Consider the following 23,385-nt stretch of genomic DNA (forward strand, 5'->3'; position numbering starts at 1 on the left):
CCCCTCAGCCCGCTCCCTCGCTCTCCTCACCTGACCACACAACTCCTCTCAGTTCCTTTCACTAGACTGTTATTTTAACGGTCTGGGTTTTTTTTTTAAATGAACCCACGACAAACATCTCCAAACAACTTTCCCCAACAACCTTGTGAGGTAGGATAGTAACTGGCACAAGGCCACCCAATCAGCTTTCAGCGCTGAAACTTACATGCCAAATTCAGACCGGAAATCCGGTCTACAAAGAAGCGGTCGCTCTAGCTCGCATCATATCCATGGTATCCACGGCGTCTTTATCGACTTCGACGGACGTTACCGGAAATGTGGCGTGAAGAGGCCGGAAGTGTGGCATAAAGACGCCGGAAGGTCCAAACAAAACCGGAAATTCCAAATAAGGCACGCGAAACTATCCCCGTGGCCAAGTCCCGTGGGGCTCATGTGAGAAGCGGGGCGGAGTCACGCCCCGTCGCGCGCTGAAGGTGACGTCACCCGTGCTCCCAGCATCCTTTCTGCTGTAAGATGGCGGCGCCTACCCACTTCCGGTAAAGCCGGTTGGAAGGGAAAGACTTTTTCGGTCGGCATTAGAGAGAGGAAAAAGGCGACCCAAAACTGGTAAGCGGGATTCTTGGTATGCGCGGGGAGGAGGGGGCGGTGCTCCTCTTTCTCGGAACCGAATAAGTCACTCAGGGCGTTTATTTCAGACATCATGGCAGAGGACCCTGACGCCATAACCCGGGGCTCTGACGTCATCCCGGAGCGGGACAGAGGCGGGCTTCCAGTGGAGGGGGGAGAAAGGGAATTGTGCTGAAGGAGGCTTGTGGGATGGCGTCAGCGTTATTTCGCTTGCAATAATCAATCATGATCATGCTTTGCGGGATACAAAATACAGTATATGCTTCAAGGCATGTGTGGATCATTGCCTAGTTCCCCACACAACTGTTTGGACGTGGTAGAACTATACGAGGCTGCGCCTTTCCAGGATTTCATGCTGGGAAACATTCCCCATCTTTGCTTGGAGGTACTGGATATGAAGGCTTTGCAAAGCAGCTTCTCTGTCACTGAGCTGCAGCCTTTCCCATGACAACTAAAGCAAGTTTCCAGTCATCATGGTTCTGATTAAAGGGCTTATATAAATTTACGAGAAGCTGCCTTACAGTGAGATGACGGTTGGCCCGTCTAGCTCAATATGGCTTACTGGTGGCTTCCCTCTAGGGTTTTAGAGAGGGGACTTTTCTGGCCATCCAGGCAGGGGTTGAACCTGCCATTGAGCTACAGCCCCTTCCAAAGGAACAGGGAAAGCTACCTCATGCCATATTTGTCTGTTCAGTCTAGGAACTGGGAACCTGGTGCCAATAATAATAATAATAATAATTTATTCATTTATACTCTGCCAATTTGGCTGGGTTTCCCCAGCCACTCTGGCAGCTTCCAACAAAATATTAAAAAATACAATCAAACATTAAAAACTTCCCTAAACAGGGCTGCCTTCAGATGTTTTCTAAAAGTCAGATATCTCCCTCCATAGGGCAGGTGCCACCACCGAGAAGGCCCTCTGTCTGGTTCTCTGTAACCTCACATCTTGCAGTGAGGGAACTACCAGAAGGCCCTCCTTGGAGCTGGACCTCAGTGTCCGGGCTGAACGATGGGGGTGGAGACGCTCTTTCAGGTATACTGGGCTGAGGCCGCTTAGGGCTTTAAAGGTCAGCACCAACACTTGGAATTGTGCTCAGAAACGTACTGATTTTGTTGCACTTCAGGTCCCTGCAGCAAGCATGGCCATGAATTATGGGCATTGTAGTTCAACAACGTCTAGAAGGTCATGTGTCCCCCCAGCCCTGATCAGACCATTATTGTTCATTCTGGCTTGCATTGGTTCTCCAGAAGCTCAGCCATGGGTCTTCCCCATCATCAGCTACCTGATCCTCATAGCTGACAATATGGTTTTGTTTTAATTCAGGGAGCGAAAGGGCAATCTTGCCTTTACAGAGCTGTTTTGGGGTATGAATGTAATAGTAGTATCCATCTGCCTTGAGAGACAATGGAGTGCGCCTCTCGGGGTGAAGCCAAACTGCTGCATGGTACCGCCTGGTGTTTCCTGACTAATCAATAGTTCCTGCTCTTCTTTACACAGGAGTGCAGTAAGTGAGCGGCGGCGCTCGGATCTGGATCGCAGCCATGGCCAATGCCGTGATCGCCAAGCGGGACGGCCCCCAGTTCATCAGTGAAGCTGCCGTCCGAGGGAACGCAGCCATTTTGGATTACTGCCGGACGTCAGTTTCTGCCCTCTCGGGAGCGACCGCTGGGATCCTTGGCCTGACCGGCCTTCACGGCTTCATCTTCTACTTCCTGGCCTCCGCCCTCCTCTCCATCCTCCTGGTGCTGAAAGCCGGGCGGCGGTGGAGCAAGTACTTTAAATCCCGAATGCCCCTTTTCACCGGAGGGCTGATCGGGGGTCTCTTCACATATGTCCTCTTCTGGACTTTCCTCTATGGCATGGTACATGTTTACTAGGGGAGGGCAGAAGAGGAGACGCGCCGAGTTAGAACGGTTCTCGTGGAGTGACAGGACTTTGGGGGAAATCGTCACCTTGTCTCCTAGGCCAGATGTCTGGGGCTGTTGATCCGTTGCTTGTGCTGCTTAACCCTGCCAGTAACTTCTGTCGGGAAACGAGCCTGTAAAACCCTGCCAATTAAACAAAATGTGAAATCCCTAAGAAGGTGTGATGAGAAAATAGTGCTCCTTCTATGCCTTTCTTTCAGTTGTTGTTTTATTGTATTGTATTTGTTCATTTGAGCCAGGTATAGAATGTGGCCCTCAAAACCTGTTTGTCTGGCCCTCAGAACTCTCCTCTGGCTTTCTCCACTTTCTCCAGCTGCACTTCTTACTGGGCCTGTTTCACACCCTCCTTTAGTTTTTTCATCTGGCTGGGAATGTGTCCTTGAATTCTGATCGTGCTTGCCTGTGGATGGAGAGAGGTGTGGGTGTAGAAAACTAGCTCCCTGTAGAAAGGCAAAATTAAATGCATTGCTCCATCCACTTTCCCTTTTGGCTCCACCTACCACCAACCTAGGGACATGGGTGGCGCTGTGGATTAAAGTACAGAGCCTAGGACATGCCGATCAGAAGGTCGGTGGTTCGAATCCCTGCAACAGGGTGAGCTCCTGTTGCTCGGTCCCTGCTCCTGCCAACCTAGCAGTTCGAAAGCATGTCAAAGTGCAAGTAGATAAATAGGTACCGCTCCGGCGGGAAGGTAAACGGCGTATCCGTGCGCTGCTCTGGTTCGCCAGAAGCGGCTTAGTCCTGCTGGCCACATGACCCGGAAGCTGTACGCCGGCTCCCTCGGCCAATAAAGCAGATGAGCGCCGCAACCCCAGAGTCAGCCACGATTGGACCTAATGGTCAGGGGTCTCTTTTCCTTTACCACCAACCTGCAGAATAGGTCATTATCTGAGCCTCAGGCCTGGGGTCAAATGCAGTTCTCTGACCCTCACTATTTGGTCCTCATAACTCTCTGCAACTCACATCCCTGACCGGCCCTGCTCCACACCCTCCTTTCATGTTTTTGCTGGGCTGGAAATGTATCCTTGAAATCTGATCCTGCCTCTTGCTCCTCAGGATGGGAGGATAGGAAAGCAGGTTGGTGGAAACTAGCCTACTGTGCAAAGGCAAAATTTGCATTCCTTGCCCTGCTCACTTTTGCTTCTAACCCCGCCCACCAATGGAACGCAGGCGGGATTGTGCCCCTGGGGCTGAAGAACGCCCCCCCCCCCAGCCCTACCTTAGCAATTCCAGCATTTGTTGTGAACGTTAAGGGTGTTCCCTGAACCCAGGAGTGCTGGGGTGTCATCACAACAGCTTGCTTTTGTGAGGAAAGCCAGCCCCACCACAGCACCCTTCATGAGATGCATCAGGGGACAAGGCTGTGGCTTTTGTGTGCTCCTTGCAACCTTCTGTAAGGCTGCCCTCCTTTGGAAACAGTTATGGCTACACAGATCCACCTTGTTCTCTTCAGCAGGGCTAATGGTGGAAATGTGCACACCAGGCTAGAAAGAACTTCCGGAGGAAGGGTTCTTTGCCAGGGGTTGCCAACATAATACCTTCTACCTCCTGTTGGGCTCCCAACTGACCCTTGGTCGGGGACGGCTGGGCCTCTGTCGCTCCTGGGGATCTTCAGCTCCCCCCTCCACACAGCCCAGACTTTGAACCCATTTAAAAATTTATTTATTCATTGTTTCAATGACTGACCCTCCTTCACAGCTTCACTTTCCTTCCTGGCCTTTTTTCCATCTGTGAAATCAGGGACTGGGTTGGCTCTCCAGATATTGCTGGACTCCCATCAGTCCCAGCCAATGTGGCCAGGGACAGGAATGATGGGAGTTTTAGTCCAGAGACACCTGTAGAGCCCCCGGTTCCTCCCACCCTCATGTTAAAACATCAGTTTTCATTTATTCTCCAGCCTTTCAGTTTATGCTCCACTTTCTGATCTTGGCCTGCAACCGAATCCCACCGGCAACACAGCCACAATCTTCTGTTTCTTCTTGATGGTGTGTGGGGCCAAGTGTGTTTCTGAAACCAGCGCTTTCTAAATTTGTATTTTAGCAAGCGTTAACATCTATGAAGCAAAGAGAAGCAACACAGAGACTTGCTTTGTTTCACAGCAATCTGTATTCACATTACAATGAGTCTTGGGTGTGTCTGAAGCTTTGGACCGGGGACCATTCCTGAGAACGCCCCAATCCTTCACACGGACAATGCAGATGCACAGACCTTTTATAAACGTGCCAAAGTCCTTTCTCTGCATTGGCTTCGTAAAGTACATTCTGAGCGAGGGCGTGGGAGGCAGCACCTCTGATCGCGCAAGTGAGCATTTTAGACATAGGCTACTGGTATGGTCCTTTCTAATGGGATGAGATGGCTCTCCCCTCACACTGATCAATGCACCACTTTTTACGTTCATTACTGAGCCTTGACATTGGGACTGCACCTCCCATCAGCCCCAGCCACATGTCCAAGGGATGATGGGAGTTGTAGTTCCACATATGGAAGGCAGGCTCCAGAGTGGATAATTGGCTTCCTTTATTAATTCTGCAAAATACAACAGGTGCACACCCTGGACTCTTCATAGAGAGCTTTGAAATCTAATCTACACACACACACAAATTATCCAGGGCTCCTTTGGTAGGAAGGACAGACTATGATTTCAATAATACCTTCTCTTTTTTTTTGCCAGAGCTTGTCAGTATCTGGGATCTTGAGGGGGCCAGAAAACTTTGCGTGAAGGAGGTGGATCAGGCCCTCAGGGTGGAGACTAGCCACCCCTGGGCAAGTACCTTATTCACTGATGTCCAGTGACATCATCATGTCAGACACAGCATCATGATGCCATCACATTCACTATGTGATCCCTGATTGGGTAGGATTGCCCATGTGGCTAATTCAAGGGAGGGGAAGTAGCAGCCGGGAGGAAATATTTGGCACAGCCCTGCGTATAAATATTTAAACTTCCTATAAAAGCATCTTTGTTATGGCATTCATGGCTATATTGTGTTCACAGTTAGCAAAGATTAATATGGAGACATGAAAGAGAAATGAGCATTCCTGTTTAAAACATCCTCTTCCCCCCTGCCCTCCATGCACACACGCCACTAATTAGAACAGGAGTCCTAACTTTTTGGACCCAGGGGCACACCTGGAAATCTAAGAAACTATTGTCAGCCCCTGACCAAAAAAATAAAAATAAACCTGGACCGTGCTCAGTGCCCTCTGTAAGACGCCCCAAAGCACAGACAAACAGCCTGTCCATCACCCCATTAAAAAAAGCAGGCAACCCCTTTAAAAACCCTCCAAACCTGCTTTTAAATTAAAAAATAGGGGAAAGCTTTGTCAGGGTGCCTTTGTTCCCACAGACACCACAGCGAGGACCCCATCATTATAGCAACAGAATCTGTCAATCATTAAGGGCAGAGCCGCACTATATGGTCAAAGCATATTCATTGCACATTTAAAGCACAGGACTTCCCCCCCCCCCAATATATTCCTGGGAACTGTAGATTTCATTCCTGCACCCTTAACAAACTCCAGTTCCCAGGAGTCTTTGGGGGAAGTAATGTACTTTATACGTCGACTGGATATGTCAAATGTGTACGTGTGGATCTGCCCTAAAAAAAACAAGTATGTTTTCTCTTTCTGTTACTGAAACATTATGCAATGGAAGTCTGAAGATCTTGCTCTTAATAAAGAGGAAAGGAAGACATCTGTAAAGAAAGGGGATAAGAGGGGCAAAGTCAAAACAGTTTCTCGATTCTTGCGAAATGCGAGGATGGAAAGTTAATTAGGAAGACTGAACCTGGGAGATGGGTTACGAAACAAAAGGACACAGAGTCTTCCTTTGAAATGTCATCAAACCAGCTCACCCAGGCTGCTGGGTACGTGGGGATGACTCAGTCCTCTCGATGCGGTGATTTATTCCATCTTTCAAAACCCTAGCACCATCTCTCGATTTCTCAAGTTGGGCAAAACGTAGCAGCCTATGGGTTTTTTCGTCCGTTAAATGACAGAGCATAATGTCACGCTGGCACCGATCTGAGTGTCAACCAAGACCTCTCTTTCTGAGGACCGAGATTTCTGCAGATCCCGCATTCAGGAGCCTATCTCTGTACATAGCTTTCTTATTTAAGGGTGTGACTCTGCAGCCTGTTGCTATTTTCCCAGTGAGATCCCATCACATACCAGCAAAATCAGGCTGCAATTTGATCCGGAGCTCTTTGGCACAACCATACCCTAACAACTGAACATTTTGCAATAAAAGAAGTCATTTTGCTTCACAAAATGTCATCTAACCTCCCTGCCAACAAATCAGGATGAAAGCTCCGTAAACAGGTTACCTCGAATCGATCTATTTCTTGTTCACCTTGTTATCTGCATTGATGAGGTCATGAAACATTTTTCAAGACCTGCAGAAGTCCACAGAACATTTCTTCAGAGAGGGAGGGTCCTGCCTTGCCCTGCAAAGGCATAAAATCCAGAAAATTAAAAAAAATCCCACCTCAGTTTGTTTGGGGCCCTCCAGTTTAAAACAGGCTAATTTGCAGGAGAGAAGACTTGGCAGGATGAAAAGCAGTTGACTGAAATCTCACTAGCCAAGTGCGTTGCTCCAAGGAATATTAATATATTCTGTCTGTCAGGAATGCCAAGGATATGTCCTGATTATTCTGTCTGTAGAAGGACAAAGGCCTGGAAATACTAGGTAGCCCTATTGACTGAGGTGGATTGATCCTGCTGTATTCAAGATGGCTGCCCAACAATTGGGCCAAGATGGATGGACCTCAGGTATATTCAAAATGGCAACACAGGGGATACCTAACTTCTACCATCTCCACTGTGGAATGATATAGGCAGGTCGCTTTGGCATTTGATTTTTAGTTTTTTAAAAAATGTAAAATCCTGTGTTGAGTGACGTAGATGGCTCAGGGTATGGCGGAACGTCACCAGAAAATAAGGCTTTGGGGAGCTGTGAAAGGCCTGGGGTTAACCGCATCCTCCTGGTCTCCATTGCCTATCCGTGAGGTAAACGATGGCTCTGCCGTCATGGATTGCTTAGTTTCCCCGGCCCATGAAGTCTTAGTGGAGTGCGGTCGCCGGTCAGTGGCCTTGGCGTTAGGTCTCAACCGTCTGCAATTGCCTCAGGTGATCCAGCCTGGAGAGGGAGTCAGAACTCTGGTCGCCGTTGATATTTGCTTCTGGCACGGGTTTCCTGTTGCAAAAAAGAAAAACAGAGAAAGAACTCGTGGAGGGATAAGGCAATGGCGTTGGCTAGAGGGGAACCCGTGACTCTCTGGACTACAACTCCCTAACTGAGATGGCCAATGGCCACACAGGGATGATGGCAGCCGTATTCTGCCTTTGTCTGGAGGGCCACTGGTTCCTCACACCCAATGTAAGAGACGGGGCTTGAAGGACTTGTGGGAATGTATGTTTTGGCTGCAGCAATGAACTAGGTGTATTAACTTATGGTCTGTGTGTGTGGTTTGGGAGCTGCACGGTCAGGGGGAAAATGCTGCCCAGGGTTGTAAAGGCTGCGGAGAGAATAATTGGGTGCACTTTTCCCACCTTGGATCAAATCTATGCTTCCAGGTGCCATAAGAAAGCTGCAGAGATAGTGCACACCCCGGAAATGATCTCTTTCAGCTTCTGCCTTCTAGAAGAAGGTACAGAGTTATAAAGACTAGGACTAAGATGCCTGAGAAACAGTTTCTATTCAAATGCAATTTTGCTTTTAAATGCAGTGTAAGGTAGTCTCTATGGGAGTATATTGTATTTAATCATGGGGTATCAGAGTTTTGAGGGACACGGGTGGTGCTGTGGGTTAAACCACAGAGCCTAGGACTTGCTGATCAGAAGGTCGGCAGTTTGAATCCCCGCGACGGGGTGAGCTCCCGTTGCTCGGTCCCTGCTCCTGCCAACCTAGCAGTTCGAAAGCAATCAAAGTACAAGTAGATAAATAGGTACCGCTCCGGCGGGAAGGTAAACGGTGTTTGCATGTGCTGCTCTGGTTCGCCAAAAGCGGCTTAGTCATGCTGGCTGCATGACCCGGAAGCTGTACGCCAGCTCCCTCGGCCAATAAAGCGAGATGAGCGCCACAACCCCAGAGTCGGTCACGACTGGACCTAATGGTCAGGGGTCCCTTTACCGTTACCGGAGTTGTTAGGGGGCTAACCAGGCTGGGATAGCTGGGATAGCAGGCTTGTTGGTTTCTGAATGCCTGATGTAGATTTTCAGTTTCGTTGTTCTGTATGGGACCATGACAATAAAGATTATCGTATTGTAGGTCAAGTCGTGTCTCGAACTAGAGACCCATTCTTCTCCTCTAACTCAATGTACTTTTCAAGGGATGAAAAGGTCAGCCTCCTCACCCCTTCATGGCCAAGGGGGCAGCAAGCGTTGAGGTAGGTTCTGGGGGTCCATGGATGGCAGGGAAAGATCTCAAGGGTGCCCCCACAGAAACTCTGAACGGCAGTACACCAAAGCTGCTCAGGGGACCTACTCTGAATGTTGTCCCTCAGGGTCAGACCAAAAGGCTCTTGCCCCCCATATCTTGCAAAGTACAAATCACTTGACTCTCCTTTGCAGGGCTGGCGTCAAAAGTCAGCATCACTGGGGGCCTTCCAAGGCTCATGGTTCAACAAGGGGACAAACGCCCTTCCCAACTTTCACTGCCTCCCTTGGGAAACAAAGTCAACACAGAGAGAGAAAGAGAGTTCCCCGAAGGAGGATTTGATAACCACCCGTTTTAACCCATTCACCCGTATGGGTTCGTGTGCTTTTAAAAATCAAAACATGCTGGTGCATTTTAAAAAAATCCTAATGCATGCGGCAAGGGCTCCACATTAAGCTTTTTGTCCTCTTCCTGACTATAAAATATGGTTCTCAAGGGATGCTCTCTGCTCCAGCCCAATTCAGGAGGCTTTTAAAACAACGGAAATGATGAATTATTCAGGCCCATTTCCCAGTCTTAAGCCAAGGTCAATGGTTAAAACAGCCGAGGAGAAGAATCTCCTTCTAGATTCTTTATACAGTGGTACCTCGGGTTACATACGCTTCAGGTTACATACGCTTCAGGTTACAGACTCCGCTAATCCAGAAATATTACCTCAGGCTAAGAACTTTGCTTCAGGGTGAGAACAGAAATCATGCGGCGGTAGCGGAAGGCCCCATTAGCTAAAGTGGTGCTTCAGCTTAAGAACAGTTTCAGGTTAGGAACGGACCTCCAGAATGAATTAAGTTCTTAACCCGAGGTACCACTGTATTGTCATGAGTGTGTGGGGTGCCTCGACTCCTGGACCCCTCTTCCAATTCCTGGGTCCCAGGTACTGAATTAACCATGTTAGAATACAAGGCAGGAGCCAGCTTGGAAAAGGCTTGCTAAAGATGAGTCCTCGCTTAGTGATTTTCAATTGATGGACCTGGTGGTGCCCTGGGGGGCCTTGAATGATGGCCAGGTGTGCCGTGGGTGGCGGAAGCCAGAGGCTGCACCAGCTTCATCTTAAATCCTCTCTTTTTTCTTTTGATTTTGGCGTGGCGGCTCTATTTTTTACAGTGGTACCCCTCCGAGACTTGGTGTTTAATATAAAAGACTTTCAAAGAAACTGGCAGAGAGGGACTGAGAGAGATTTAAGGGCCTCAGATGTGAGACTGCCAGGCTGATAACAGATGGACTAATGGACAATAGTTTGGGGATCAAAACCGGGGAAGGGAGGGTGGGGTTTGGAAATCCAAAGGTGTACTAAAATATTTTGATTTATTCTATCTTTTTTTCTTTCTATGTTGTCACTAGTATTGAAATGGGGAATTCGTGGAAGGAGAACTGGGCCGATCTTAGAAAAAGTTTTTAAGTATATTGATTGATGTATATATGTTAAAAGTTGATATATAAAGTGAATCTAAAATAATAACAAACTGAGGTTGAAAATTTAGGGAGAAGAACTTGTTGAACAAATTTTAGGTCAGGGAATACAAGAAGGGGAGGTGAGGGGAAGTTCTGGAGAAAAGGTGTTGAAAATATGGATTGTAAATGTTGAATTTTTCTTTTCTTTTTGTTTTATCTTTTTTTTTGGTTTGTGTATTATTTGAAATTCTAATAAATATTATTTAAATATATATATATATATTACAGTGGTACCTCGGGTTAAGAACTTAATTCATTCTGGAGGTCCGTTCTTAACCTGAAACTGTTCTTAACCTGAAGCACCACTTTAGCTAATGGGGCTCCCACTGCCACACAATTTCTGTTCTCATCTTGAAGCAAAGTTCTTAACCCGAGGTACTATTTCTGGGTTAGCAGAATCTGTAACCTGAAGCGTCTGTAACCCGAGTCACCACTGTATTTCCAGAAGACTGGGGGTGGGGGGAGGTGCTGCTTTGTGCCCCTACCTGCACTTGTGCTGTCGGACATGCAGGAGTACATGGAACACTGGAAGTCCCCCAAAGCAGCCCCGACTTCCGTCCCCTTTGGTATCTGGTGCCACACGTAGGCGGTCTCCCCGGCCAGTTCTCCGGGCTGGACCACTTCAGGAAGCAGGTGGATGGGGAAGTGGGACTCTTTCAGGCTGAAACCTATTTCTGGGTTAGCGGAGTCTGTAACCTGAAGTGTCTGTAACCTGAAGCGTATGTAACACAAGGTACCACTATATTTCGTTTATATCTCATATTTCCACCAAGGAGCTCTAGGTGAATGAAGCATACATGTTTCTCCCCATTATATCCTCACAACAACCCTGCGAGGCTGAGAGACAGTAACAGTGTGTGGAGAGGGGTAGGTATCCTGACCTCCCCAATTTCTGAGGGCCAAGTCTGGCCAGTGGGCGGGACCACCCACTTGTCAATCGCCTGACATCACGATGATGTCAGAGGGGGCGTTTCCCTCCCCGCCTCCATGTCGACGACCAGGTGATCGGCAGGACTCCCCCAAGGTGGAAGTTTCAAAAGCCTCTGCCACACCACACGCCCCTTTGCGCCTGAAAACAACATACCTCACTTCTTCGTATTTTTTGCCTCGGTAAAAATTGCTCTTTTGGAGGAAGTACAGCAACACCAGGTCACAGAAGAAAGCCCCCTAGGAAACAGACAAGGCATTGCTGACACAACAAATTTACACATTTTGGCAATAAATCAATAAAAACAACTTGAGCTCCTGCCCATTTCTGCCTCCAAACACTTTTGGGGTGGTTCTTTTTAAAGCACTGTATATACACTGGGTGGATCTACACACAGGGGGAAAAACCACTAGATCTAAGTCAGAAATTAAATCATTATAACAAAAGAAAAAACCACTATGTAAAAATGGCATATTATTATTTTTTGCTCTCTGGCGCCCTCTGGTGTTGCATGTTTATAACGAATTCAAAACGTTGGGGTTTTTTTTAAACTAACGTAGCTGAGTCCACTGTACATTTCAAGCCCATCCCACCGTCCCCCAAAATCCTCGGATTCATAGTTTACCTCTCACAGAGCTACCGTTTTGAGCACCCTTAACAAACTACAGTTCCCAGCATTCTTTCTTTGGGGGGGGGGATGATGTGCTTTCCATGAGTTTTAATTGTACGTTGCAGATGAGGCCTAAGCTTTCACAAAACCAAAAACCACCCGAATGCCTATATTACGGAAATCCAATTGAAAAAACACATAAACATAATAAGCCGTATAGTAACAATTGCAAAGCTATTTACTCGAAACTACTTCTCAAAAATTAGATACAGTTTCTTATAATGCCCAAATCAACATTGTGACACATTATAAGAAATTATACGGCCAATTACGCCTAAGCTCTCACAGTAGCCTAAATAAATCAAGACAATAAAATAACACAGAGATAAAGAAAGGTCACAGTAAGTCTGCAGAGCAGAAAAGAGCCACATAATTTTGAAGATGGAAGGGACCTTGCGGGTCATTTAGACCAACCCCCCAGCTGGGAGCAGGATGAGACGACAGCGCCTCTGAATGAGATCTGATATTTCGTTGAAATCTGCTTCCCAGCCTTTGATTGCATAGCTTAGCCACTGTGATTCATGCATTGGGAACCTCACAATTGGGCTAATAAAACTTTGTGTTGGGCAAATAAAACGTTTTCAGTGTGTTTTAAGTGCAATATAAAATGTGACACTAGATGGCGCTGGTGAGCTTCATGGAAAATTCAATTTATTTTATAACAACTTTTTTAAAAAAAGGATTTTCAGAGCGGTTTTTATATGTGTCTAGATTCCACTGAGGTCTCGTTGTTAACCCAGGCCACATTCACACTGTATGTTTAAAGCACTCCGAAACCCAAAGAAACCTAGGAGCTGTAGTTTGTGGGGAGACTTCCTAGTCCTCTCCCAGAGCACTTGAACAACCAATCCCTCTTCACAAGGAACTCTGGGAATCGTAGGTCTCTGGGGAGAAAATTCCAAAGGCAGGGAGCCAAAACCAAAAAGGCCCTGCACATGACTTCAGAAAAATGGCTCGACCTTTGCATTTGCAAGCCACCAGATTGCTTTTAGTGAAATGAAGAATGCGCTTGATAAGACAATCGGACTAGACTTTTTTGGCGGAAGCAGACAGATTTTCATGCACACAACTGGGTCAACGAAAAAATCTATTCAACTCGACTTACCGCTCCCATCAGCGCAACACCAGATCCCACATTGATGATTGTCGGAATAATGTTAAATTTCCCTGCCTGAAAGAAAACATGTCGAAAGTTGAGAGTTGAGCCTTTAGCCAGAAGCATTTTGTTCGGGAAAGTTTTGTTTTTATCATATGTGGGGAGCCCGGAGTTAAGGGAGAGGCAAAGTGGAGATGTGGAACTCTCTGCCACTGGATGCAGAAATGGCCACCCAAAGCGGGATGGCTTTGAAAGACCGATTCAAGGAGAGGAATAAAACTTCCAATGGCTACTGGGAAGGTCAGAGAACTCTGTTGCAAACAGGAGCAGAAATTGCCCCAACTTTTGAGATCAGGAACAAAAGTCACGCAAGAGTGTAAGAGCGGCAATCCTTTTTTTATAGTCCGAAAACGTTATGTAAATAATTATGTTTCCTGCATTGTTTTCGAAGTTTCCCTGCAACTGGAATTAATTACGTTTGTTTTGATCATAGCAGATAGTGAGGGAAACAATGTAGGTTTTAGCAGAAGCCGAACTGTAGTGGAACGGAAACAGCTCTGCAAAGAATGCAGCCTCGGATTAAATCTTTACATCCTTGATGCCTGCTGGCCATGACAGCGAGATTCTCCCTCCCCTGTTACAGACAGTAATCTTCTAAATCCCAGCTGCAGAGAGGCAGGGGAAAACTTCGCCCAGGAAAACCCCTCGGACCTAGAGCCGGCCCAGTCCAAAGAGAAAAACACGAGGCAGCAAACCACATTTCCTCCTACCTTCCCGTTCACCATGACATCAAAGCGGATCCCGTAAGCCTTGATCAGAGTCCGGAAATCTACATCGGCTGCGTCCCGGTAATACTTGGCAAACCTGCAATATCAGAAAGCAGAGCAGGGATGGTGTTATTTCACCCAAAATGAAGTTGTTATGGAGTAGGCTGCAGGCAATGGGGAGCATTGGGGGGTTTGTTTGTTGCTGTTTTTTTGCATCAGACCCCAGATCCTCCTCTCTCTTGCCCCAGCCTTTAAAGCTTATTTTGTTTCTAAACCTGTACATGTCACTTCAAGGAACATCTTAGCAGAGGAACATCTTAGAAGAAGGAAAGATAGGGAGAGGACTCAGCTACATTAGTCAAAAGACAACATTTTGAATTAATTATCAACATGCAACACCAGATGGCACCAGAGAGCAAAAAAAAAATTCTATGCCATTTTTACATAGCGTTTTTCTTTTGTGATAACGATTTAATTTCTGGCTTATTTATGGCGTGTTTTTTTCTCCCATGTGTAGATCTGCCCAGAAACCTCTTCTGGACTTTTGGCAATTACAATCGTATGTGTGTGTGTGTGTGTGTTTTAAAGGAAATATACTTCCTGGGGAAATGGCACCTGTCACCCAGCCTTTTGGTAAGGACTTGCCTTGAAAATAAATTAACTTTTCTTTTTAAGTGTTGCCCAATTCACCGGTAGTCATTCAAAAAGTTTTAAACAATCAGTCAGGCTGATGAATCAATGAATGCTGGGGTTCTGTATCTACATACCTGGGAGCAATGTCCACAGTACTCAATGTTTTTAATATATATATTACATTTCTTATGTTTATAATTATTTTTCACAGCTTTACATTCCTTTTTCTCCATGGAACTCAAGGTGGTATACATGCTTCTCCCCTCTCCTCATTTAATCCCTGTAAAACAGAGCTATTCCACCTGGCCTTTAATCTGAATTCAGCCTGATCTTTTATTTCCCTTCTCTTCCCTCCCCCTCCCCTTTTATGAAGATCACCCGCTCTGGGACCCCACAGCTAATTCTCCCCTGGACTCCTCGCTGGCCCAAGTAGGACTAATTCAGCCAGCTAGCCCTGGGGATTACCTAATGCTTATTAGATGGATTTCCCCTCAATTGATTTCTGAACTTTGAATTTTATTGTTATTCATGTTTTTATACTGTGTTTTATGCTGCTTTTACAATTAAGTGTTTTAAATTTGTTGTTAGCTGCCCTGAGCCCGGTTTTTGAACCGGGAATAAATAAAATATAAATAAATAAAATATATAAATAAAAAAATTATTATTTATTATTATTACAACAACCTTGCAAGGTAGGCTCTGTGTGTGTATGTGTGTGTGTGTGTGTGTGTTTGTGTGTGTGTGTGTGTGTGTGTGAGAGAGAGAGAGAGAGAGAGAGAGAGAATGAGGCTGGCTTAGGGCTGCTTTGTAAAGGCTGTGACTTTGCTTGCTGCAGATATCAAGAAAATCGCCTCCCCCTCTATGTCTTGTTACCTGAAGTTGTATCCTGACGAGACGGATTTCTCTGCAAACTTGGTATCCAGCCGGCTAAAAGAATAGTGAGGATTGCATTCAGAGGGGGGCTTATCAAGGTCACAGTCCCATTCAATCTGAATTCCTATCACACCACCCTTAACGAAAGAGAGACAAAGGTTTGCTTCAGCGCGAGCTCCAGGTTAAGGTCGCAGAGCCCTTTCCCCCCCAGGAGGTCCTGCGATCCCTGCCTGATTCCCCCTCTCCCACTAAGGCTCCCCCAGTGGGATTTTGTCCATTCCAGTTGTCAAGAGATCTATGTGCCATCCAGGAAGCTGTCGGAATGGCAGGTCAGGAAAACAGAATTGTTTTGGCCCTTTCTGCCGCAGCATCACGGTCTTGGCTCAGCCTGCTCTGACTGGCAGTGGCTCTCTGACAGGGCCGGATTTAGGTTTGATGAGTCCCTAAGCTACTGAAGGTAATGGGGCCCTTTATATGTCCAGCTGTCCTTTGTCAACAACAAATTGCCACTGTTTTTTGTGTTGAATATATGCCATATCAGGGGTCAGCAAACTTTTTCAGCAGGGGGCCGGTCCACTGTCCCTCAGACCTTGTGGGGGGCCGAACTATATTTTGAAGGGGGAAAATGAATGAATTCCTATGCCCCACAAATAACCCAGAGATGCATTTTAAATAAAAGGACACATTCTACTCATGTAAAAACATGCTGATTCCTGGACCGTCCCTGGGCCAGATTTAGAAGGCGATTGGGCCAGATGCGGCCCTCGGGCCTTAGTTTCCCTACTCATGTGCTATATGGTAATTTGTGGAGCTAATAGGTATCTAAAGCCATTTGCACATGTTGCCAGGCAGAATGTAAAAAGGTAAAGGTAAAGGGACCCCTGACTATTAGGTCCAGTCATGGCCAACTCTGGGGTTGCGGTGCTCATCTCGCTTTATTGGCTGAGGGAGCCGGCGTACAGCTTCCCGGTCATGTGGTCAGCATAACTAAGCCGCTTCTGGCGAACCAGAGCAGCGCACGGAAACACCGTTTACCTTCCCGCCGGAGCGGTACCTATTTATCTACTTGCACTTTGACGTGCTTTCAAACTGCTAGGTTGGCAGGAGCAGGGACCGAGCAACGGGAGCTCACCCCGTCACAGGGATTTGAACTGCCGACCTTCTGATCAGCAAGTCCTAGGCTCTGTGGTTTAACCCACAGCACCACCCACGTCCCTATGCAGAATGTAGGCACCCTATATATAGAAATGAGCAAACCGGTGATATTTTAGGGAGCAGGCTAGCAGGCGGGGCCCATTACCTACATCATAGGAGCCTACACAACACAAAACACTGTTGCTGTATGTAAGTTTTATTTTATTTGTTTTTTATCTTATATTTTGGTAATGTACATCCAGGGCTCTTTTTCCCTTTACATTTTTTTTGGGACACACCAAGAGAGTGGGGCCCTAAGCTATAGCTTGTTTAGCTTATACGTAAATCCGGCACTGCTTTCTGGGATCTCGAGCAGAGAGTGAGAGATTCTTCCCCATCACCTGATCCCCTTCTCAACTGGAGGTGCCTGGGATGAAACCTGGGACTTTCTATATGCAAAGCAAGTGCTCAGTTGGTTAGAGCGAGGTGCTGATAATGCCAGGGTTGCAGGTTCGATCCCCATACGGGACGCTGGGATATTCCAGCATTGGGGTGAAATTGGACTAGATGATCCTTCCAACTTTACGATTCTGTGATTCTACTCAAGAGCTACAGTGGTGCCTTGGTACTCAAACAACTTGGAACCCAAACACTGCAAACCTGGAAGTAAATGTTCCGGTTTGCAAACATTTTTCAGAAACCGAACCTACTCCGTTTTGAGTGTTACTCTTCCTATCTGAGTGCCACAGTTCTGTTTTGAGTGTTACACTGAGGTATGTCTGTTTTTGCTATTTATTTTGCATTTTTGTTTTGGCAGCTCTTTTCCTTTTGTTTTTGTGACTGTGTGGAACCCAGTTCAGCTACTGATTGATTGATTGTGTGACTGCAGTACAGTGGTACCTCGGGTTAAGAACTTAATTCATTCCGGAGGTCCGTTCCTAACCTGAAACTGTTCTTAGCCTGAAGCACCACTTTAGCTAATGGGGCCTCCTGCTGCCGCCGCGCCACTGCTGCACGATTTCGGTTCTCATCCTGAAGCAAAATTCTTAACCTGAGGTACTATTTCTGGGTTAACGAAGTCTGTAACCTGAAGCGTCTGTAACCCGAGGTACCACTGTACATTGTTTATTGCTTTCATTTTATGGAGCAATGATCTCATTAGAGAGTAAAATGCACGTTAAAATCTAGTCCAATTTCACCCCAATGCTGGAATATCCCAGCGTCCCATATGGCTGTTTTAGGGGTTTTTAAAAGTCTGGAACGGATTAATCTATTTCGCATTACTTTCTTTGGGAAAGTGTGCCTTGGTTTTGGAACGCTTTGGTTTTGGAACGGACTTCCGGAATGGATTAAGTTTGAGAACCAAGGTGCCACTGCCTTGTACAGACAGTTGCTCCATCTAGCTCAGTGCTGCCACCACTGACTGGCAGCAGCTCTCCAGGGTTTCAGGCAGGAAGTCTTTCTCCCAGCCCCTACCTGGAGATGTAGGGGCTTTGAACCCGGGACCAGATGCTCTGCCACTGAGCTGTAGCCCTTTCCCCCAAAGGAAGCAGAACAGCAAGTTTCTCCATACCTCCGAGGCCATTTCCTGAAAGTTGCTCCCAGCCCACGAGACGAGGTTCCCCAGGTGGAATATGGGGCAGTAAGGGTGGTCTGGTCCATAGCGGCACGTTTTCAGGTAGCTGTCATCTGTGGTGTCAAGGACGTTGGTTCTGCGTTGAGGGAGTGCAGAAAGTTCAGTTGGCAGCCACGTTTTATTTTCACTGATTTATTTAAGATCTTTCGTGCTCCAGGATGGAGCTCAGGCTGGCTTTTAACAACCAAGCAGACAAAGCAATTGCACGAAAATGGCATGCCCGTTCTTTAAAACCACGAAGTCATGACCACACTAATGCAGCAGCAAATAGTAACCATGTGTACCATATACAAAAGCAGTGGGGTTTTTTTCCTGGGGGGACGCGTACCCCTAAACAGTTTGTGAATCTTTGTCCCTTTGTCCATTTACTGTACCATATTGGCCCGAATATAAGCTGCACCTGCAAACAAGCCGCACCTTTAAAATTCAAGGGGGAAAAAGAAAAAGCGACAATACCCGATTATAAGCTGCTCCCTTAAAATCCTGCAGGCACTCACATCTGTTCCGTTTTACCGTATGTCACTTTCAGCAGTGACATCGTAAAAGGCATTTTTTGTAAGGTCGCGAATTTAAGCCGCACTTTAACTTTTCATAGTCAGGATTTGGGGGAAAAGTTGAGGCTTATATTCAGGCCAATAAGATATTTATTTGCACGATTTGAACTATAAAATGGTGATTTTCTAGAGCCAAAATGAGAGTATTCCTAAACATTTTTAAAGGGAAAAAAGCACTGTACAAAACCTCCAATAAACCAGACAGCCAATAAACCAATCGCTGAAAAAACTCACAATCAATTTTTTGGGGATGTGGGGAAGGAATTCCCCATGTAGGCTTTTTTCTCCAAACACTTTTTGTAATTTTACAAACGCTTTGGGGGTTCCCTGAATTCTGTTGATATCTCCATTGTGCCATTTTGGCAAAATAATGATCTGCGCTTACCAACTGAACATTGGTAATACAGTGGTACCTCAGGTTAAGTACTTAATTCGTTCCGGAGGTCCGTTCTTAACCTGAAACTGTTCTTAACCTGAAGCACCACTTTAGCTAATGGGGCCTCCTGCTGCTGCCACGTTGCCTTGCGATTTCTGTTCTCATCCTGAAGCAAAGTTCTTAACCTGAAGCACTATTTCTGGGTTAGCAGAGTCTGTAACCTGAAACGTATGTAACCTGAAGCATATGTAACCTGAAGCGTATGTAACCTGAAGCATATGTAACCTGAAGCGTATGTAACCTGAAGCATATGTAACCCAAGGTACCACTGCAGAGTGAATGAAAGGCGTCTCCTCTGACAAGAGCCTATTGCTGCCGGATCTCTCCTCCATGAATCTGGCTACTCTGATTTCAGAACCATCCGTGCCTCTAGCAGAAGCCGTTCCTTCTGCTGCGACTGCAAAAAGTTCAGCAACAGGGAAGACCGATACTTACTTGGAGAACTTGAACCGGGGGAAACGGATGGAGTTCTTGATGTAGACGGTGAAGTTTTCGGCGTTTGCCAGAAGGGGCTTTCTAAAGGAAAAGCACAGGTTGCTTGGGTTAATTGATTCTTTAAGGATGTGTGGCACAGTTGGCCTGTATTAAAAAATTTAGAGTGGTTTTAAGTGAATAAATAAATGCGAGAACTAGGACCAACTTTGGCCTGCCTTTCTTCTCCACCGGACACCAAGCTAAGATCTCGCACGTCCCACTCAGGCTGTTCCCAACCTTCAGGCAACGGCCAGTCTTGACTCCTGCAGGGCAGACACAGTTATGGAGGAGGGAAAATCAGCTAGCTGGAATAGTTTGTGGGGGAAAAGTAATGTTTGCTAAAACGACAGAGCACACAGCTTTCAAGGAGCTACAGAGAAGGGGAGCACACAGCTTGCAGGAAACGTTTGGAAACAACGGCTCACTTTTATAAGGACGCGTAGATTACATATGAAATTTTTTTTTTAAGGTCTTATATATATAATAAATGTTCATAAATGTACCAAGCAAACATAAATATATAAACCACATGTCTGAAACCCCACAGAAAAAGTCCTGAAACCATATTGTCCCTCCCAAATTGACCTCAAATATTTCCCTGCAAGGTCGAAAGAAAATGGAAAAGCCTCCCCATTGTCTTTTCCTTCACAAATCCTGTCTTAAGGGTATGTCTGTGTATGAATAGGGTGAGCCTGTGACCTGGCTCAGGAACTAAGTACTTATCATTGCAAAAGACTGGCCAGGCTCCCCAGGTAATCCAATCAAGTGACCCTTAACAGTTAACCTGCCAGACAGGAGATAAACAATGCACTCAGATTTCTGTTGTAGACCGCCCTTCTGTGATGTATGTATGATGTTTCTGGGGGTGGTCTTGGACTCCAGGGTGGGCAATTTAAAATGTCTATATAAGGGCAGGCACACCTTGGTTCTGGGTCCTCCTCCTTCTCCTGCGTGTGAAGAGAGCACCCTGTTGCAACAGTTCAATAAAGATCAGGCTTACTAGCAGCTTTGCTTCTCAATATTCTCTGGTTGGCCTCTGTTATTTTCTCTTACCTATGGAGAACCTACAAAGGACTCTCTATAAAGGCTCTTGTATCCCCCATAAGGGAATAAGGGCAGATTTTTATTTATTACACTTATTTCAGTTATCGTTCAGCATTCTGATAGCCCTCCTGCCTTTGAAAATCGGGGTGGCTTCCCCAGCAATTTAAAAGTTACCCCAAAAATATAAAATAAAATCAACAGCAGCAGAGGTAACCGTTTATAATGGAAATTTATCTCAAGGCAGAATTGCCTGTCATGCAGCAATGGTTTTCCAACCTGGCCTTTGACACTGGGGCCTTTAGAAATTGCCTGGGAAATCCTTACCGTTGCCAGCGACGACGGCTTCTCCAGAATTGCAGTCGCTGTTGCGGTAACAGAGCGCGTCTGGAATGCCAGAGCTCTGTAAGGAAACAGGGAAGGAAATCCCGTGAATTAGGGGCAAAGGCAGAGACTGGCACAAAGTCCGTCACCTGGAGACCTGCATGGCTGAGTGGGCATTTGAACCCAGAGCCTCCCCAGTCCTGGTCTGATACTCTAACCACTGCACCACACAAGCATCCTTCCCCATTCTGCACTGGGGAGGGGCTGATGGGAGTTGTAGTCCGTAGCAGCAGCAGAGCAACAGGTGAGTGACGGCTGATTTAGAGTGCCTCCCAAACCTTTTTAATTGGAACTCCACCAATCTCCTTCCTCTGTGTATGTGGCCAGGAGTGAGGATGCTATTCCACCCTTGTGGCTGCAATAGTGAACGTAAGATCTCAAAAAGAAGCTGCTAGATCAGACCAGTGGCCCATCTAGCCCAATATCCTGTTCTCACAGCAACATTTCAATGGATTAAAGGTAAAGGGACCCCTGACCATGAGGTCCAGTCGTGGCCGACCCTGGGGTTGCAGCGCTCATCTCACTTCACTGGCCGAGGGAGTCGGCGTACAGCTTCCGGGTCATGTGGCCAGCAGGACTAAGCCGCTTCTGGCGAACCAGAGCAGCGCACGGAAACGCCGTTTACCTTCCCGCTGGAGTGGTCCCTATTTATCTACTTGCACTTTGACGTGCTTTCGAACTGCTAGGTGGGCAGGAGCAGGGACCGAGCAACGGGAGCTCACCCCGTCGCAGGGATTCAAACCGCCGACCTTCTGATCGGCAAGTCCTAGGCTCTGTGGTTTAACCAGCAGCGCCACCCGCATCCCTTTCAATGGATTAAGCTAATGTAATTATTATACAGTGGCACCTTGGTTCTCAAACTTTATCCATTCCAGAAGTCCGTTCCGAAACCAAAGCGTTCCACCAAAACCAAGGCACGCTTTCCCATAGAAAGTAATGCAAAATGGATTAATCCGTTCCAGACTTTTATAAACAAACCCTAAAACAGCAATTTAACATGCATTTTGCTATCTAAGGAGACCACAGGTCCATAAAATGAAAGCAATAAACAATGTACTGTACTGCAGTCACACAATCAATCAATCAGTAGCTGAACTGGGTTCCACACAGCCACAAAAACAAAACAAAAAAGAACTGCAAAAACAAAAATGCAAAACAAATAGCAAAAACAGACAGACCTCAGCGTAATACTCAAAACGGAAGTGTGGCACTCAAATCGGAAGCATAACACTCAAAACGCAGCACGTTCAGCTTCCGAAAAAAGTTCGCAAACCGGAACACTTACTTCCGGGTTTGCAGAGTTTGGGTTCCAAGTTGTTTGAGTAGCAAAGTGTTTGAGAACCAAGATACCACCGTACATAATTTCTGTAGAGTAGAAAACCAACGATTTGCAAATACTACTTGTATTAACTTATTCTGGAGGAACATGCAGGAATCGCCATTCCTCTCTCTAACAAAATTCTCCCACACCCCCTGGTGGTCGGGAACCAACGCAAACTTAAACAACAACAACAAGCGGCTAGACCTCAGTGTCCTTCTTGGGAATTCCAGATTGTCAAATCCCAGGTCTCTTAGGTGGTGCTAGATGGTCTATTTAATGTGCATTCAACCTGACTTTTTTGCAGCATCGATCAACAAAGATAGCTATTTAATGAGCATTCATTATTATTTGTTTGCAGGGAAATTATATATGCCTTTTCCCATCACTTTTCTTATTGCAAAAAAAGCCCAATATTTTGAGGGAAGCGGGTTTGCTGTACATTGCAGTATAATTCTGCAACCTGAATTTTTTTGGCATTTAACAGAATCCCACCCCAAAACAGTGTCCGACTGGAAGCGCCTCTATTCCTATCCTGCTGCCATCGGAATGTCCAAGTCATTGTTGCTGAAATCTTTACACATGGTCTCCAAAACTGCTGCCCTGCCCACTGTCTAAGACCCAAGCACTCACAACGCTTCTCCATGTTCACAAACACCTACCTCAGCACAGGTGTCCTGCCGTTGGTTTGGAGTGACAATCAAGTTGGTCATCACAAAGAAGACGCTTTCGCCCTAAGGAGACGAAACAGAGAAAAGGGGTTGGGGCAAAGAGAGTTTCAGAATTTTGCTAGGAAAAATCTGACGACTTGAGGACCAAGAAAATAATATGTGGCCTGTGGTCAGGGTGGGCAAAGCAAAGATCAGGCCTATACTGGTCATGTTCTTCCTTGACTGTTGGAGGAAGAATGATTCTGAATACCAGTTGCTGGGAACCACAAACTGGGGAGTGACAGTGGTGCTAGACTCGGGTCCTGCTTGTGACATTCTCATTGGGGCGTCCG

The 23,385-nt window shown here is 46.4% G+C and overlaps 2 protein-coding genes across 2 annotated transcripts in view; one reads left to right on the top strand and one right to left on the bottom strand.

The window, feature by feature from the left end:
* The first annotated feature begins 210 nt into the window (after positions 1–210).
* On the top strand, positions 211–2,710 carry EMC6 (ER membrane protein complex subunit 6). Its single transcript, XM_083715328.1, has 2 exons — positions 211–606; positions 2,126–2,710. The coding sequence occupies exon 2, from the start codon at positions 2,170–2,172 to the stop codon at positions 2,503–2,505; it is 336 nt and encodes a 111-aa protein (XP_083571454.1). The 5' UTR covers positions 211–606; positions 2,126–2,169; the 3' UTR covers positions 2,506–2,710.
* A 1,930-nt stretch (positions 2,711–4,640) lies between these two features.
* P2RX5 (purinergic receptor P2X 5) overlaps positions 4,641–23,385 on the bottom strand; it is a 32,552-nt gene continuing 13,807 nt past the window's right edge. Inside the window, exons 3-12 of the mRNA XM_083715239.1 lie at positions 23,045–23,116; positions 21,008–21,083; positions 19,806–19,902; positions 19,601–19,681; positions 18,113–18,251; positions 15,406–15,542; positions 13,903–13,996; positions 13,142–13,207; positions 11,523–11,605; positions 4,641–7,747 (exon numbers count right to left, since the gene is read on the bottom strand). Coding sequence (XP_083571365.1) covers positions 7,651–7,747; positions 11,523–11,605; positions 13,142–13,207; positions 13,903–13,996; positions 15,406–15,542; positions 18,113–18,251; positions 19,601–19,681; positions 19,806–19,902; positions 21,008–21,083; positions 23,045–23,116 — 942 coding nt within the window. The 3' untranslated portion in view covers positions 4,641–7,650. The remainder of the gene's footprint in view (positions 7,748–11,522; positions 11,606–13,141; positions 13,208–13,902; positions 13,997–15,405; positions 15,543–18,112; positions 18,252–19,600; positions 19,682–19,805; positions 19,903–21,007; positions 21,084–23,044; positions 23,117–23,385) is intronic.

Source organism: Podarcis gaigeae, assembly GCF_964106915.1.
Source record: "Podarcis gaigeae genome assembly, chromosome: 15".
Taxonomy (NCBI): Eukaryota; Metazoa; Chordata; class Lepidosauria; order Squamata; family Lacertidae; genus Podarcis; species Podarcis gaigeae.